The following is an 18958-nucleotide window of genomic DNA, read 5'->3' as shown; positions in this document are numbered from 1 at the left end:
TTAGATGTCCTTGGCCTTGGAATGTTTTTGAACACAACGTGCACCTGACAGTTTCTCTGCAGTATGCGTTTTTCTGTGGTTTCTTGATTCCCCTGCTGTCTTGAAGCATTTTTCGCATATGTCACATCTGTAAGGCTTTTCACCAGTGTGAATTCTAACATGTGCAGTTAGATGTGATGTCATGCGGAATGCTTTCGAACAAAATGTGCATTTGTAGGGCTTCTCTCCAGTATGAGTTCGCACGTGTGTGTTTAGACTGGAACTCTCGCTGAAACCTTTGGAACAAATTGTGCATTTGTATGGTTTCTCTCCAGTATTAGTTCGTCTGTGCCTTTTTAAATAATCTGCAGAATTGAAGAATTTTTCGCATATGTCACATTTAAAGGGTTTCTCTCCAGTATGAATTCGAACGTGTCTTGTTAGATGGGTTTTACTTGTGAATGATTTGAAACACAATTTGCACTCGAAAGGTTTGTCTCCATTGTGTAGTCGAACGTGTCTATTTAGATTACTCTTGTGGCTGAACGCTTTTGAACATAAAGTGCACTTGAAAGGTTTCTCTCCGGTATGACTTCGTCGATGGATATTTGCTTCCCCTGACGTTGCAAAGCATTTTTCGCAAAATTCACATCTGAAAGGTTTTTCTCCAGTGTGAATCCTGGCATGCTCAGTTAGATGGAATTTATTGCTGAATGCCTTTGAGCAAAATGAGCACTTGTATGGTTTCTCCCCAGTATGAATTCGTACGTGTTGGTTTAGAACGCTACTACGGCAGAAGCTTTTTGAACAAATTGTGCACTTGTATGGTTTCTCTCCAGTATGAATTCGTCTGTGCATTTGAATTTCTCCTGCGCTTTTGAAGCATTTTTCGCAAATTTCGCATCTGAAAGGCCTTTCTCCAGTATGTATTCGAATGTGTGTGACCAAATTACCTTTGAAGGTAAACAATTTTGAACAAAATGAGCACTTGAAAGATTTCTCTCTTTTCTGTTTCAGTACCGTTGTATCTTGATCCTTTCCCATCCCGGCAGTTTCGTTGAAATAACTTTATACAAAACGTTCATTGAACGTCTGTTCTTTTGATTTTGTATCTTTTTTTGCTTAAACTTTTTTTGTGGAACAAAAAGATCTGAAAAACCACAACAGACGAAATTTTAATTTATCACAAAACTTACTGTAGACGTGTGTGTATAACACGTTAGTATTTAAGACATATTACGTTGATATAACGAATTGCACCACATAAAAAAATCGAACCTTTTGGGCGATTCACTTTTTGGTTCATTGGTTGACCTTTACACATATATGAAATTTATGAAAACATTACATACTAACATTCATGTCCCGCTCTGATCCTTTGCAACAAACATAAACTTCTGCTCCCATGTCTTTCACACTAACAAACAAGAATATTACCAAACTGAACTAACTGAACAGTAACCATACCCCTCTCGATTCTACATGCTGCAAACATTCAGACACCTTTAGACCATAAAACATTGTACATTCATGGTACGTACAATGCCATTACAACAGGAACTTATACACATTTCTGCTATTTAAACGTTATCTTCCTCCATGCTTACTATCGCATTGAACACATGCTCGTTGTGCAGCTGTCCTTTTTTTCCTGAAGCGTTTACGCACGCATTCACGTAATTTCCAACTGGCGTGACTAACGCCCTAAAACAATTACGTCGTTTGCGACCAAGATAACAACGTGTCAGTATCAACGATTTGTCTGGACCCCCTACACTGCATTTTGTGAAAAAAAAGTTGCAATTGTCACAGTTTCTTTTTGTGAAGGATTTGAAAATCTTTACCAAAATCGTGGCACCATGTCTTACAAAACCTCCGATATTGAAGGTCGTCAACCTTTCAGATCTGGAGAAGTTTATTGTGAAGATGGCTGACAGGTTGAGTAAAAGTGTTTTACTAAACAGGAACTCGCGTTATTGTATCATGGTTTAGGACCTGCATTAATTATAATTTATAATATGTTTATATATATAACCTACATACTGTTTCTCAATACGATATAACCATTCGTACCAAAGTTATGATTAGGTGTTTCAGCGTCGTTATGATGGATCTGCTAGTTTCGATAGAGATTGGGTGGATTACAAGAACGGGTTTGGGGATCTATCAACAGAATTTTCAATGCGTTTGTATTCCAATAAAGCAATCCTTGACTAAACACCTTACAAGTTTAAACAGAAACCAAACACAAATGTATTTTAAACAAACGCCATGTTTTTTCCTCTCAAGAAATACTTTTAAACTGGAGTTGGATTTTTAAACTAACAAATTTTGTTTCTTTTACTGAGCGATTGGTAACTATTCAATCTAGGTTAGTAATGTATATATGTACTTATTGTAAATACTTTAAGGGTCGTTACACGATCAATAGATCTAACCAGGTGTTCATACCGGCAGTTCAAACAGCAGTTTCCATGATTTAGATGCAAATGGTTTTGTTCACCCAACAATATTATTACAACGAACAAATTTTATCAGGATTGGAGTAGCTTTATTAAATCACCAGTGCGTCCACTGGGTGTCGCATTTGTGTCGATCTTCGTGATTTTTTCGGTAGCCAAGCTTTTGCCGAGTGCAGGTAAGACTGTGATTTCAGATTGAACTCAATGAATTTGTAGCGGTGCCCAACTAGCGGATGAACCTACAGTCGTTACAACACGGATTTCTGAAATAAAAAGTTTATCGAATCAAAAAACATTACGAGGCAATTTTGTTGCAACGCAGAATAAATTCGTGCTTCAAAATTTGATGAATTTTACTTCAGAAAAGATTTCCGTTTTTGACTTTGGCCTTCCTGGCTCTTGAATAGCCCTTGAATAATGTAACATCAAGGTATTTTTCAACCGAACAAAACGACCTACGCTCTTATTGGTTTACCTATAATGACCTTGGTCGAAGGCTTACAAGATTAAAACACGCAAAATGAAAACAAACAATATCACTCTTTTATCTAACATACTTGCACCACCGTCAGACCTACTTTATTACGTCACCAAAGAGTTTGAACAACATCTTAAGTCAGAAAAATCTAATTTATATCAAGTAAGAATCCACCAACTTTTATCTCCCATCCAATCACCGGCCTTGTATGTTGCGGAACTTAGGTCTCCTGTAGCTTCTAAACCAGTGGTTCTTAACTTTTTTTCTATCACGCCTCCCTTTAGTAACGGTCCTGTACCTTATAGGTTATTAAAGTTACCACATATATTGCGTTGCTTGTGGAGAAAAAACAATCCTTCATGTCCTGGAGTTTGATTTTCTTACCGTTGGTTTTATGCCGTGAAAAGGCCCAGTCAATTTTACAGACGAAATGTCAAAAAATACAAAAGATGTTTGTTTGTAGTTTTTTAACGAAAGAACGAAACAATTTGGCAGCAAGTATCGCCTTTCTTCTTATCACGCACTGTCCATATCAATTGTTTAAATTTAAAACACAACCTTTAAAATTAGGAAAATGGCCACATTATGCATAATCTGCAACCGTCTGAGACTGGCATCAAGAGTCCGACCAAATTTCTTTCATGATTTAATTACCACTTGCTTACTCATGCGTAACCAGTTGCATTTTGGTCCAAAAGCAGAACAAGATTTCAAACAAAGCCTTTTTTTGCTTTATGCGCGCGTGAATATTTATCACCGTGTGGGCGTTTTTACTTCATTATCCTGATGAAGGTTTGTTGTATAACAACCGAAACGTCGAACAAACAAGTTTTTCTTTTGCCAGAAGAGCTTTTAATTACAAATTTTTACGTTGTTGTAAAAAACAAGCAACTTCTAGATACAAACGCCCATAATCACAAACGTTTGATAATTTCCTGTCCAGCATAGATTGTGATCCAACGCAACGCCAAACTATGTGAATCTGGTGCAGCCAACTGTGTCAACCAACTGTGAACAAAGAGAAAAAACAGGGAAGCAGTGTGTTTAAAATAAAAAGAGTCAACATTACACATGTATAATCTGCAACCGTCTGTATACAGGAAACTACACACACGACCATTTGCTTTCATCAAGAGTTATTCAACATAACGTCAAGAGTTAAACCAAGATAATGTCAAGATTTGAACATCATTTCTTTCATGTTTTTATTACCTGATCACTCAAGCGTAACCAATAGCACAATATTTATTATTAGATGATTCACACTTGTGGCATCTCAACAAAAAAAATTGGATTTTTTTCGACAGCAGAACAAAACAATCAACTTGTAGATACGAACGCGCATAATCACAAACGTTTGAAATCTCTACACAATTTCCTGTTCAGCATAGATTGTGTTTCAACTCCGCTATGCTGTGAATGTTTAGCAGCGTTTCGATCCAACGCGTCAGTAAGGACGATATCGCACGGTCAATTTGAGGATTATCGTGAAGCGCCGTAAGATCTTTTCGGGAAACTTTACAAGCACAAGTGCGAATATGTTGCTGAGAATAGGTCGTCGATTTGATGGTCTTTTAAACTCAGAGCAACACAACGAAATATTCTATGTGTAAACATATTTTTGCACTTCAAAATCGAATTATTACAAAATATTTTACGTTATTTTTGCACGTTTTCTTTTTCCTTGACTGTGTTGTCTTTTCATTCGTTAGAATAATAAACATGATTTTTAAAACTGTTTTGAAAGTAGACGGATGACTACTTTTGTATGTCTTCAACGTTTCTGAGATTATATAGCGTTTCGAAATAAGATTGGCTACTGCCGATGCTGATTTGGAGATCTTAGGCATCACATATCGATGATAAACTTATGAACCTTCCCATGCAGTATTTCAACCGCTAAGATTCTGCATTGTCTGATAACGGTGTGCGATATTAGCTTCATCATGGGTCTTGCACTCCAAGTGATTTTGGAAGTCATACTGCAATACTTTGCCATACATCCCGGATTGTGTTGCATCAGAGAGTAAATTCCTAAAATGCCTGTAGTCCGAGGATTGTAGTAATTTACCATTAAAATGTATGTGGCAGTCAAGATGCAATGGTGAATACAAAAAGCTGTATATATTTTGGTGTGCGTAAATAAACTGACACGCGAAGTTACTAACATTTTAACATATTTGTAAAATAGCACTCGGCGTATAAAATGTTGCCGACCGCTGGCTTGCAAAAATGTTTAGGGCGCCTGGAAAGTTGTGCGTTTGGGAACCATTGTAACTTGACAACAGTTTACCAACTCCTATCGCTGAGTCTCCGCATATGAATCGGAGCAGTGATCCTGTGTACATTATAGTATGCCCTTTCGACATCCATGAAAAATGTCCAACATTGATGCGATGACAGTTGACCTCATTTCATACTTTCAACTTATTGTTCAGAAGAACAAGGCAGTATACATTTTTGTGTAAAAAAATCTGTTATGCGACTACAGCACAACTAATTACAAAATAAAGTCTTGACATGCGTGTGTAAGTTGTATACATCGTTTATCAATCAATTGTGTTTTCCATAAGGCTCGCCCCAATTTTAACAACACCATGCAAAAAAAATTGAGTCTATTACGTAACATTGATACAAAACACGTTATTTAGCACTGATATTGGTTGAACAAAGGGCTAACAAAATACGCCCTTTAACAAAAAAAAGAAGTCGACCCTTTTATGTGATTCACTTTCTGGTTCATTGGTTGACCTTTACACAGATATGAAAATTATGAAAACATTACATACTTATATTCATGTTCACTCTGATCCTTTGCAACAAACATAAACTTCTGCTCACAAGTCTTTCACATAACAAACAGGAATATTACTGGACTAATTGAACAGTAACCATAACCCCCTTGCGCTCCTACATGACTCCTTATCGGCCATAAAACATCGTACATTCATGGTACGTACAATGCCTTTATAACAGGAACTTACACACATTTCTGCTATTTAAACGTTTTCTTCGTCCATGCTTACTATCGCATTGAACACATATGCTCGCTTGTGCAGTTGTCCTTTTTTCCTGGAGGTTTTACGCACGCATTCACGTAATAAACCAGCACCCCTAAAACAATCAACTCGTTTGCGACCAAGATAACAACGTGCTAGTATCAACGATTTGTCTGGACCCCTACACTGCACTAGAACACCACGTCTTTTTAATCAAGCAATTACATTTTGTGAAAAAAAAAGTTGTCTAAAAAGATTCCGAACCACTACATTGTATTCAATCTATTTCTATACCTAACGTTTAAATTTGTAGCTTGACTTACAGTTTTGCATATTTTTTTTCGTCAACTTTAACAAAAGATAGTTTTATCTGAAATTATATTGAAACACCGGAGGTTTCTGAATTACTTGTGTTTTGAACTTGTGAAGTGCTTTGACTCGGCAACATAACTTTCGAGTCTTATATATTTGAAATGTAACTGATTAACGTGGGTACAATTTGGTAACTGTGGTAGGAGACATGTTTTCGTTGTTTGCATCAGTGGTACTGTGACGTAACAATCCGCTTCGTGTGAGACCAGGAGTTTTCTGAAATATACGCTTATACGGAGCCTGGTCCTGCGCCGTTCGTCCCACTAGGTAAAACGCGCCCACCCAGCTATCCACCAAGACAACCCACTCCTGGTCTCACACGAAGCGGATTGTTACGTCACAGTACCACTAATACAAACAACGTACAATGAAAACATGCCTCCTACCACAGTTACCAAATTGTATCCACGTTAATCAGTTACATTTCAAATATATAAGACTCGAAAGTTATGTCGCCGAGTCAAAGCACTTCACAAGTTCAAAACACAAGTAAAACTAAACGTACCAACTGTGGGGTGACCCAGGTTCCTACCAGCCCACGGCTAGTGGTTCCACCAAAGTTCAAATTTACATACATTATTATGTTTGCACCTTATTCAACTAGACACCAGATAAAAATTAGTTATTTCTTAACAGCACCCTACAAACGTGTCGCCCTAAAGACAAGCACATGCGCGGATGGATACAAAACACTGTACTGGTTAAAGGTGAACCCAAATCAGTCAAGCGTTAATTTTAGCTGTAATAGTTTGGCGTGGAGTTGGATCACATGGGACAGGAAATTATTAAACGCTTGTGATTATGCGAGTTTGTATCTAGAAGTTGCTTGTTTGGTTCTACTTCTGGAAAAAAAATCCAAATTTGTTTTGTTCAGATACCACAAGCGTGAAACATCTAAAATAATGTGCAATTGGTTACGCTTGAGTGGTCATTCAATAAAACATGAAAGATATGTTGTTCAACTCTTGACATTATTTTGGTTTAAACTCTTGATATATTGAATAACTGTTGATAAACGCAAAAAGCAAATGGTCGTGTGTGTAGTTTGCATCCTATATACAGAAGATTATGTATGTGTAATGTTTGCTCTTTTTATTTTAAGCACACTGCTCCTCTGTTTTTTCTCTTGGTTCACAGTTGGCTGACACAGTTGGCTGCTTCACATTCACATAGTTTGGCGTTGCGTTGGATCACAATCTATGCTGGACAGGAAATTATCAAACGTTTGTGATTATGCGCGTTTGTATCTAGAAGTTGCTTGTTTTTCACAACAACTTAAAAATTGTAAGATGGCTTTTGTTTGAAATCTTGTTCTGGTGTTGGACAAAAATCTGCAACTGGTTACGCATGAGTAAGCAAGCGGTGATAAAATCATGAAAGAACTTTGGTCCGACTCTTGATGACGGCAAAAGCAACTGGTCATGTGTGCAGTTTGCCAGTCTATACACAGACGGTTGCAGATTATGCAAAATGTGGCCATTTTCCTAATTTTGAAGGTTGTGTTTTAAATTTATACAAAATATATGGACAGAGCGTGATAAGAAGAAAGGCGATACTTGCTGCGAAACTGTTTCGTTCTTTCGTTGAAAAACTACAAACAAACATTTTTTGACGATTCGTCTGTAAAATTGACTGAGCGTTTTCACGGAATAAAACCAACACAGTGAGAAAACCAATGGGCAGGCATGAAGCATTGTTTTATCACCACAAGCAACGCAATATATCGTCGCTGGTTGCCCATTACGTCATAATGGGTAATTTCCCTAGGCAACAAACAATTATAAGCTGGTTGTAAACCAACGACTTATCAGATTTCGATTTTTAGTAATTTGGACATTTATAACAATGGAGTTGGATTTTACAGAATAATCACATGTGGATACCCGGGAATACAAGAGATTTTATGGTTGGAATATCCAACCTTTGAAGGATTTTTATTTGTTACAATGGTGAGTGAGTAAGAAAGATGCGTGGTTAGTCCTGGCAAGTACAACTGACATAACTGCATTACATGAAAAAAAAATGGCTCCCAATATAATCAGCATTAGTTCCAATTACTCTTATGAGAAGGAAGCATTTTGTATTAACCAAAGTAACGAAAACAAATTAGAATTATAATGAATATCAAATGATATAAAGCTAATCACATGTACAAATTTCAGAGGTGGTTATCGACTTCGCTTTTAAGTTTTAGCGATAAGGTGGTTCTTCTGATATGCTGTAACGTTTTTTTTTTGTATTATCTCTCCAAAATATGTGGCGACAATTCGCAAATAATGACGTCATTGTCCTGCATCTTCTCACAAGGGAGCTGTTGTCACGTGATGACTTTGTTTAAGAAAGCTTTTAATTTAAATATGACAGCGTTGATGCAAATATGTTCAATCTAAAAGGTTACTCTCCATTGTGAGTTCGAACATGCCTGCTTAGATGTTCTTGGCCTTTAAATGTTTTTGAACACAACGTGCACTTGACAGTTTCTCTGCAGTATGCGTTTTTCTGTGGTTTCTTGATTCCCCTGCTGTCTTGAAGCATTTTTCGCATATGTCACATCTGTAAGGCTTTTCACCAGTGTGAATTCTAACATGTGCAGTTAGATGTGATGTCATGCGGAATGCTTTCGAACAAAATGTGCATTTGTAGGGTTTCTCTCCAGTATGAGTTCGCACGTGTATGTTTAGACTGGAACTCTCGCTGAAACCTTTGGAACAAATTGTACATTTGTATGGTTTCTCTCCAGTATGAGTTCTTTTGTGCCTTTTTAAATAATCTGCAGAATAGAAGAATTTTTCGCATATGTCACATTTAAAGGGTTTCTCTCCAGTATGAATTCGAACGTGTCTTGTTAGATGGGTTTTACTTGTGAATGATTTGAAACACAATTTGCACTCGAAAGGTTTGTCTCCATTGTGTAGTCGAACGTGTCTATTTAGATTACTCTTGTGGCTGAACGCTTTTGAACATAAAGTGCACTTGAAAGGTTTCTCTCCGGTATGACTTCGTCTATGGATATTTGCTTCCCCTGACGTTGCAAAGCATTTTTCGCATATATCACATCTGAAAAGTTTTTCTCCAGTGTGAATTCTGACATGCTCGGTTAGATGGAATTTATTGCTGAATGCTTTTGAGCAAAATGAGCACTTGTATGGTTTCTCCCCAGTATGAATTCGTACGTGTTGGTTTAGAACGCTACTACGGCAGAAGCTTTTTGAACAAATTGTGCACTTGTATGGTTTCTCTCCAGTATGAATTCGTCTGTGCATTTGAATTTCTCCTGCGCTTTTGAAGCATTTTTCGCAAATTTCGCATCTGAAAGGCCTTTCTCCAGTATGTATTCGAATGTGTGTGACTAAATTACCTTTGAAGGTAAACAATTTTGAACAAAATGAGCACTTGAAAGATTTCTCTCTTTTCTGTTTCCGTACCGTTGTATCTTGATCCTTTCCCATCCCGGCAGTTTCGTTGAAATAACTTTATACAAAACGTTCATTGAACGTCTGTTCTTTTGATTTTGTATCTTTTTTTGCCTAAACTTTCTTTGTGGAACAAAAAGATCTGAAAAACCACAACAGACGAAATTTTAATTTATCACAAAACTTACTGTAGACGTGTGTGTATAACACGTTAGTATTTAAGACATATTACGTTGATATAACGAATTGCACCACATAAAAAAATCGAACCTTTTGGGCGATTCACTTTTTGGTTCATTGGTTTACCTTTACACAGATATGAAATTTATGAAAACATTACATACTAACATTCATGTCCCGCTCTGATCCTTTGCAACAAACATAAACTTCTGCTCCCAAGTCTTTTACACTAACAAACAAGAATATTACCAAACTGAACTAACTGAACAGTAACCATACCCCTTTCGATTCTACATGCTGCAAACATTCAGACTCCTTATCGACCATAAAACATCGTACATTCATGGTACGTACAATGCCATTACAACAGGAACTTATACACATTTCTGCTATTTAAACGTTATCTTCGTCCGCGCTTACTATCGCATTGAACACATGCTCGCTTGTGCAACTGTCCTTTTTTTCCTGAAGCGTTTACGCACGCATTCACGTAATTTCCAACTGGCGTGACTAACGCCCTTAAACAATTACCTCGTTTGCGACCAAGATAACAACGTGCCAGTATCAACGATTTGTCTGGACCCCTGCACTGCATTTTGTGAAAAAAATGTTGCAATTGTCACAGTTTCTTTTTGTGAAGGATTTGAAAATCTTTACCAAAATCGTGGCACGATGTCTTACAAAACCTCTGATATTGAAGGTCATCAACCTCTCAGATCTGGAGAAGAAGTTTATTGTGAAGATGGCTGACAGGTTGAGTAAAAGTGTTTTACTAAACAGGAACTCGCGTTATTGTATCATGGTTTAGGACCTGCATTAATTATAATTTATAATATGTTTATATATATAACCTACATACTGTTTCTCAATACGATATAACCATTCGTACCAAAGTTATGATTAGGTGTTTCAGCGTCGTTATGATGGATCTGCTAGTTTCGATAGAGATTGGGTGGATTACAAGAACGGGTTTGGGGATCTATCAACAAAATTTTCAATGCGTTTGTATTCCAATAAAGCAATCCTTGACTAAACACCTTACAAGTTTAAACAGAAACCAAACACAAATGTATTTTAAACACACGCCATGTTTTTTCCTCTCAAGAAATACTTTTAAACTGGAGTTGGATTTTCAAACTAACAAATTTTGTTTCTTTTACTGAGCGATTGGTAACTATTCAATCTAGGTTAGTAATGTATATATGTACTTATTGTAAATACTTTAAGGGTCGTTACACGATCAATAGATCTAACCAGGTGTTCATACCGGCAGTTCAAACAGCAGTTTCCATGATTTAGATGCAAATGGTTTTGTTCACCCAACAATATTATTACAACGAACAAATTTTATCAGGATTGGAGTAGCTTTATTAAATCACCAGTGCGTCCACTGGGTGTCGCATTTGTGTCGATCTTCGTGATTTTTCCGGTAGCCAAGCTTTTGCCGAGTGCAGGTAAGACTGTGATTTCAGATTGAACTCAATGAATTTGTAGCGGTGCCCAACTAGCGGATGAACCTACAGTCGTTACAGCACGGATTTCTGAAATAAAAAGTTTATCGAATCAAAAAAACATTACGAGGCAATTTTGTTGCAACGCAGAATAAATTCGTGCTTCAAAATTTGATGAATTTTACTTCAGAAAAGATTTCAGTATTTGACTTTGGCCTTCCTGGCTCTTGAATAGCCCTTGAATAATGTAACATCAAGGTATTTTTCAACCGAACAAAACGACATACGCTCTTATTGGTTTACCAATAATGACCTTGGTCGAAGGCTTACAAGATTAAAACACGCAAAATGAAAACAAATAATATCACTCTTTTGTCTAACATACTTGCACCACCGTCAGACCTACTTTATTACGTCACCAAAGAGTTTGAACAACATCTTAAGTTAGAAAAATCTAATTTATATCAAGTAAGAATCCACCAACTTTTATCTCCCATCCAATCACCGGCCTTGTATGTTGCGGAACTTAGGTCTCCTGTAGCTTCTAAACCAGTGGTTCTTAACTTTTTTTCTATCACGCCTCCCTTTAGTAACGGTCCTGTACCTTATAGGTTATTAAAGTTACCACATATATTGCGTTGCTTGTGGAGAAAAAACAATCCTTCATGTCCTGGAGTTTGATTTTCTTACCGTTGGTTTTATTCCGTGAAAAGGCCCAGTCAATTTTACAGACGAAATGTCAAAAAATACAAAAGATGTTTGTTTGTAGTTTTTTAACGAAAGAACGAAACAATTTGGCAGCAAGTATCGCCTTTCTTCTTATCGCACTCTGTCCATATCATTTGTTTAAATTTAAAACACAACCTTTAAAATTAGGAAAATGGCCACATTATGCATAATCTGCAACCGTCTGAGACTGGCATCAAGAGTCCGACCAAATTTCTTTCATGATTTAATTACCACTTGCTTACTCATGCGTAACCAGTTGCATTTTGGTCCAAAAGCAGAACAAGATTTCAAACAAAGCCCTTTTTTGCTTTATGCGCGCGTGAATATTTATCACCGTGTGGGCGTTTTTACTTCATTATCCTGATGAAGGTTTGTTGTATAACAACCGAAACGTCGAACAAACAAGTTTTTCTTTTGCCAGAAGAGCTTTTAATTACAAATTTTTAAGTTGTTGTAAAAAACAAGCAACTTCTAGATACAAACGCCCATAATCACAAACGTTTGATAATTTCCTGTCCAGCATAGATTGTGATCCAACGCAACGCCAAACTGTGTGAATCTGGTGCAGCCAACTGTGTCAACCAACTGTGAACAAAGAGAAAAAACAGGGAAGCAGTGTGTTTAAAATAAAAAGCGTCAACATTACACATGTATAATCTGCAACCGTCTGTATACAGGAAACTACACACACGACCATTTGCTTTCATCAAGAGTTATTCAACATAACGTCAAGAGTTAAACCAAGATAATGTCAAGATTTGAACATCATTTCTTTCATGTTTTTATTACCTGATCACTCAAGCGTAACCAATAGCACAATATTTATTATTAGATGATTCACACTTGTGGCATCTCAACAAAAAAAATTGGATTTTTTTCGACAGCAGAACAAAACAAGCAACTTGTAGATACGAACGCGCATAATCACAAACGTTTGAAATCTCTACACAATTTCCTGTTCAGCATAGATTGTGTTTCAACTCCGCGCGAAACTATGCTGTGAATGTTTAGCAGCGTTTCGATCCAACGCGTCAGTAAGGACGATATCGCACGGTCAATTTGAGGATTATCGTGAAGCGCCGTAAGATCTTTTCGGGAAACTTTACAAGCACAAGTGCGAATATGTTGCTGAGAATAGGTCGTCGATTTGGTGGTCTTTTAAACTCAGAGCAACACAACGAAATATTCTATGTGTTAATATATTTTTGCACTTCAAAATCGAATTATTACAAAATATTTTACGTTATTTTTGCACGTTTTCTTTTCCTTGACTGTGTTGTCTTTTCATTCGTTAGAATAATAAACATGATTTTTAAAACTGTTTTGAAAGTAGACGGATGACTACTTTTGTATGTCTTCAACTTTTCTGAGATTATATAGCGTTTCGAAATAAGATTGGCTACTGCCGATGCTGATTTGGAGATCTTAGGCATCACATATCGATGATAAACTTATGAACCTTCCCATGCAGTATTTCAACCGTTAAGATTCTGCATTGTCTGATAACGGTGTTCGAGATTAGCTTCAATATGGGTCTTGCACTCCAAGTGATTTTGGAAGTCATACTGCAATACTTTGCCATACATCCCGGATTGTGTTGCATCAGAGACTAAATTCCTAAAATGCCTATAGTCCGAGGATTGTAGTAATTTACCATTATAATGTATGTTGCAGTCAAGATGCAATGGTGAATACAAAAAGCTGTATATATTTTGGTGTGCGTAAATAAACTGACACGCGAAGTTACTAACATTTTAACATATTTGTAAAATGGCACTCGGCGTGTAAAATGTTGCCGACCGCTGGCTTGCAAAAATGTTTAGGGCGCCTGGAAAGTTGTGCGTTTGGGAACCATTGTAACTTGAAAACAGTTTACCAACTCCTATCACTGAGTCTCCGCATATGAATCGGAGCAGTGATCCTGTGTACATTATAGTATGCCCTTTCGACATCCATGAAAAATGTCCAACATTGATGCGATGACAGTTGACCTCATTTCATACTTTCAACTTATTGTTCAGAAGAACAAGGCAGTATGCATTTTTGTGTAAAAAAATCTGTTATGCGACTACAGCACAACTAATTACAAAATAAGGTCTTGACATGCGTGTGTAAGTTGTACACATCGTTTATCAATCAATTGTGTTTTCCATAAGGCTCGCCCCAATTTTAACAACACCATGCAAAAAAAATTGGGTCTATTACGTAACATTGATACAAAACACGTTATTTAGCACTGATATTGGTTGAACGAAGGGTTACAAAATACGCCCTTAAACAAAAAAAAGTCGACCCTTTTAGGTGATTCACTTTCTGGTTCATTGGTTGACCTTTACACAGATATGAAAATTATGAAAACATTACATACTTATATTCATGTCCCGCTCTGATCCTTTGCAACAAACATAAACTTCTGCTCCCAAGTCTTTCACATAACAAACAGGAATATTACTGAACTAATTCAACAGTAACCATAACCCCCTTGCGCTCCTACATGACTCCTTATCGGCCATAAAACATCGTACATTCATGGTACATACAATGCCTTTACAACATGAACTTATACACATTTCTGCTATTTAAACGTTATCTTCCTCCATGCTTACTATCGCATTGAACACATATGCTCGCTTGTGCAGTTGTCCTTTTTTCCTGGAGGTTTTACGCACGCATTCACGTAATAAACCAGCACCCCGAAAACAATCAACTCGTTTGCGACCAAGATAACAACGTGCTAGTATCAACGATTTGTCTGGACCCCTACACTGCACTAGAACACCACGTCTTTTTAATCAAGAAATTACATTTTGTGAAAAAAAAAGTTGTCTAAAAAGATTCCGAACCACTACATTGTATTCAATCTATTTCTATACCTAACGTTTAAATTTGTAGCTTGACTTACAGTTTTACATATTTTTTTCGTCAACTTTAACAAAAGATAGTTTTATCTGAAATTATATTGAAACACCGGAGGTTTCTGAATTACTTGTGTTTTGAACTTGTGAAGTGCTTTGACTCGGCGACATAACTTTCGAGTCTTATATATTTGAAATGTAACTGATTAACGTGGGTACAATTTGGTAACTGTGGTAGGAGGCATGTTTTCGTTGTACGTTGTTTGCATCAGTGGTACTGTGACGTAACAATCCGCTTCGTGTGAGACCAGGAGTTTTCTGAAATATACGCTTATACGGAGCCTGGTCCTGCGCCGTTCGTCCCACTAGGTAAAACGCGCCCACCCAACTATCCACCAAGACAACCCACTCCTGGTCTCACACGAAGCGGATTGTTACGTCACAGTACCACTGATGCAAACAACGTACAACGAAAACATGCCTCCTACCACAGTTACCAAATTGTATCCACGTTAATCAGTTACATTTCAAATATATAAGACTCGAAAGTTATGTCGCCGAGTCAAAGCACTTCACAAGTTCAAAACACAAGTAAAACTAAACGTACCAACTGTGGGGTGACCCAGGTTCGTACCAGCCCACGGCTAGTGGTTCCACCAAAGTTCAAATTTACATACATTATTATGTTTGCACCTTATTCAACCAGACACCGGATAAAAGTTAGTTATTTCTTAACAGCACCCTACAAACGTGTCGCCCTAAAGACAAGCACATGCGCGGATGGATACAAAACACTTTACTGGTTAAAGGTGAACCCGAATCAGTCAAGCGTTAATTTTAGCTGTAATAGTTTGGCGTGGAGTTGGATCACAAACTATGGGACAGGAAATTATTAAACGCTTGTGATTATGAGAGTTTGTATCTAGAAGTTGCTTGTTTTGTTCTACTTCTGGAAAAAAATCCAAATTTGTTTTGTTCAGATACCACAAGCGTGAAACATCTAAAATAATGTGCAATTGGTTACGCTTGAGTGGTCATTCAATAAAACATGAAAGATATGTAGTTCAACTCTTGACATTATTTTGGTTTAAACTCTTGATATATTGAATAACTGTTGATAAACGCAAAAAGCAAATGGTCGTGTGTGTAGTTTGCATCCTATATACAGAAGATTATGTATGTGTAATGTTGATTCTTTATATTTTAAGCACCCTGCTCCCCCTGTTTTTTCTCTTGGTTCACAGTTGGCTGACACAGTTGGCTGCTTCACATTCACATAGTTTGGCGTTGCGTTGGATCACAATCTATGCTGGACAGGAAATTATCAAACGTTTGTGATTATGCGCGTTTGTATCTAGAAGTTGCTTGTTTTTCACAACAACTTAAAAATTGTAAGATGGCTTTTGTTTGAAATCTTGTTCTGGTGTTGGACAAAAATCTGCAACTGGTTACGCATGAGTAAGCAAGCGGTGATAAAATCATGAAAGAACTTTGGTCCGACTCTTGATGACGGCAAAAGCAACTGGTCATGTGTGCAGTTTGCCAGTCTATACACAGACGGTTGCAGATTATGCAAAAATGTGGCCATTTTCCTAATTTTAAAGGTTGTGTTTCAAATTTATACAAAATATATGGGCAGAGCGTGATAAGAAGAAAGGCGATACTTGCTGCGAAACTGTTTCGTTCTTTCGTTGAAAAACTACAAACAAACATTTTTTGACGATTCGTCTGTAAAATTGACTGAGCGTTTTCACGGAATAAAACCAACACAGTGAGAAAACCAATGGGCAGGCATGAAGCATTGTTTTATCACCACAAGCAACGCAACATATCGTCGCTTGTTGCCCATTACGTCATAATGGGTAATTTCCCTAGGCAACAAACAATTATAAGCTGGTTGTAAACCAACGACTTATCAGATTTCGATTTTTAGTAATTTGGACATTTATAACAATGGAGTTGGATTTTACAGAATAATCATATGTGGATACCCGGGAATACAAGAGATTTTATAGTTGGAATATCCAACCTTTGAGGGATTTTTATTTGTTACAATGGTGAGTGAGTAAGGAAGATGCGAGGTTAGTCCTGGCAAGTACAACTGACATAACTGCATGACATGAAAAAAAATGGCTCCCAGTATAATCAGCATTAGTTCCAATTACTCTTATGAGAAGGAAGCATTTTGTATTAACCAAAGTAACGAAAACAAATTAGAATTATAATGAATATCAAATGATATAAAGCTAATCACATGTACAAATTTCAGAGGTGGTTATCGACTTCGCTTTCAAGTTTTGGCGACAAGGTGGTTCTTCTAATATGCTGTAACGTTTTTTTTTTGAATTATCTCTCCAAAATATGTTGCGACAATTCGCAAATAATGACGTCATTGTCCTGCATCTTCTCACAAGGGAGCTGTTGTCACGTGATGACTTTGTTTAAGAAAGCTTTTAATTTAAATATGTCATCAGCGTTGATGCAAATATGTTCAATCTAAAAGGTTACTCTCCATTGTGAGTTCGAACATGCCTGCTTAGATGTCCTTTGCCTTGGAATGTTTTTGAACACAACGTGCACCTGACAGTTTCTCTGCAGTATGCGTTTTTCTGTGGTTTCTTGATTCCCCTGCTGTCTTGAAGCATTTTTCGCATATGTCACATCTGTAAGGCTTTTCACCAGTGTAAATTCTAACATGTGCAGTTAGATGTGATGTCATGCGGAATGCTTTCGAACAAAATGTGCATTTGTAGGGTTTCTCTCCAGTATGAGTTCGCACGTGTGTGTTTAGACTGGAACTCTCGCTGAAACCTTTGGAACAAATTGTACATTTGTATGGTTTCTCTCCAGTATGAGTTCTTTTGTGCCTTTTTAAATAATCTGCAGAATAGAAGAATTTTTCGCATATGTCACATTTAAAGGGTTTCTCTCCAGTATGAATTCGAACGTGTCTTGTTAGATGGGTTTTACTTGTGAATGATTTGAAACACAATTTGCACTCGAAAGGTTTGTCTCCATTGTGTAGTCGAACGTGTCTATTTAGATTACTCTTGTGGCTGAATGCTTTTGAACATAAAGTGCACTTGAAAGGTTTCTCTCCGGTATGACTTCGTCTATGGATATTTGCTTCCCCTGACGTTGCAAAGCATTTTTCGCAAAATTCACATCTGAAAGGTTTTTCTCCAGTGTGAATTCTGGCATGCTCGGTTAGATGGAATTTATTGCTGAATGCCTTTGGGCAAAATGAGCACTTGTATGGTTTCTCCCCAGTATGAATTCGTACGTGTTGGTTTAGAACGCTACTACGGCAGAAGCTTTTTGAACAAATTGTGCACTTGTATGGTTTCTCTCCAGTATGAATTCGTCTGTGCATTTGGATTTCTCCTGCGCTTTTGAAGCATTTTTCGCAAATTTCGCATCTGAAAGGCCTTTCTCCAGTATGTATTCGAATGTGTGTGACTAAATTACCTTTGAAGGTAAACAATTTTGAACAAAATGAGCACTTGAAAGATTTCTCTCGTTTCTGTTTCCGTACCGTTGTATCTTGATCCTTTCCCATGCCGGCAGTTTCGTTGAAATAACTTTATACAAAACGTTCATTGAACGTCTGTTCTTTTGATTTTGTATCTTTTTTTGCTTAAACTTTTTTTGTGGAACAAAAAGATCTGAAAAACCACAAGAGACGAAATTTTAATTTATCACAAAACTTACTGTAGACGTGTGTGTATAACACGTTAGTATTTAAGACATATTACGTTGATATAACGAATTGCACCACATAAAAAAATCGAACCTTTTGGGCGATTCACTTTTTGGTTCATTGGTTTACCTTTACACAGATATGAAATTTATGAAAACATTACATACTAAGCTGCAGACAGGGTGTGTACACGCACTGTTTCGACCTGTAAGGTCTCATCAGTGCAGCTGTTGAGTGGCACTGTGCTAGCTTTCACACTAGCAGGCACACTAGTTTCCACTTTGTGGTACCTTTCGGTCAACGTCGATCTGCAGGGTACCCTATACTAGGTACCGAACAA

The 18958-nt window shown here is 37.2% G+C and overlaps 3 protein-coding genes across 3 annotated transcripts; all 3 read right to left on the bottom strand.

Annotated features, from left to right (window-relative positions):
* LOC145907039 (uncharacterized) lies at positions 1–1023 on the bottom strand. The gene has a single exon (XM_082994478.1). The coding sequence runs from the start codon at positions 1021–1023 to the stop codon at positions 1–3; it is 1023 nt and encodes a 340-aa protein (XP_082850604.1).
* Positions 1024–8716: 7693 nt separating this feature from the next.
* LOC145907037 (uncharacterized) lies at positions 8717–9739 on the bottom strand. The gene is made up of 2 exons (XM_082994477.1): positions 9229–9739; positions 8717–9060 (listed from the first exon to the last, which is right to left on the bottom strand). The coding sequence occupies exons 1-2, from the start codon at positions 9737–9739 to the stop codon at positions 8717–8719; spliced, it is 855 nt and encodes a 284-aa protein (XP_082850603.1).
* A 7715-nt stretch (positions 9740–17454) lies between these two features.
* Positions 17455–18477, bottom strand: LOC145907036 (uncharacterized). The gene has a single exon (XM_082994476.1). The coding sequence runs from the start codon at positions 18475–18477 to the stop codon at positions 17455–17457; it is 1023 nt and encodes a 340-aa protein (XP_082850602.1).
* Positions 18478–18958: the final 481 nt, after the last annotated feature.

This window comes from Ascidia mentula, chromosome 6 (genome assembly GCF_947561715.1).
Source record: "Ascidia mentula chromosome 6, kaAscMent1.1, whole genome shotgun sequence".
NCBI classification, from domain to species: domain Eukaryota; kingdom Metazoa; phylum Chordata; class Ascidiacea; order Phlebobranchia; family Ascidiidae; genus Ascidia; species Ascidia mentula.
This window is presented reverse-complemented; position numbering and strand designations above follow the sequence as displayed.

Coding starts and splice junctions, on each gene's coding strand:
- LOC145907037 (XM_082994477.1), bottom strand. CDS start 9,739: ATGGGAAAGGATCAAGATACAACGGTACGGAAACAGAAAAGAGAGAAA. Junction 9,061..9,228: donor AAAAGCGTTCAGCCACAAGA/GTAATCTAAATA, acceptor TCTATTCTGCAG/ATTATTTAAAAAGGCACAAA.
- LOC145907036 (XM_082994476.1), bottom strand. CDS start 18,477: ATGGGAAAGGATCAAGATACAACGGTACGGAAACAGAAACGAGAGAAA.
- LOC145907039 (XM_082994478.1), bottom strand. CDS start 1,023: ATGGGAAAGGATCAAGATACAACGGTACTGAAACAGAAAAGAGAGAAA.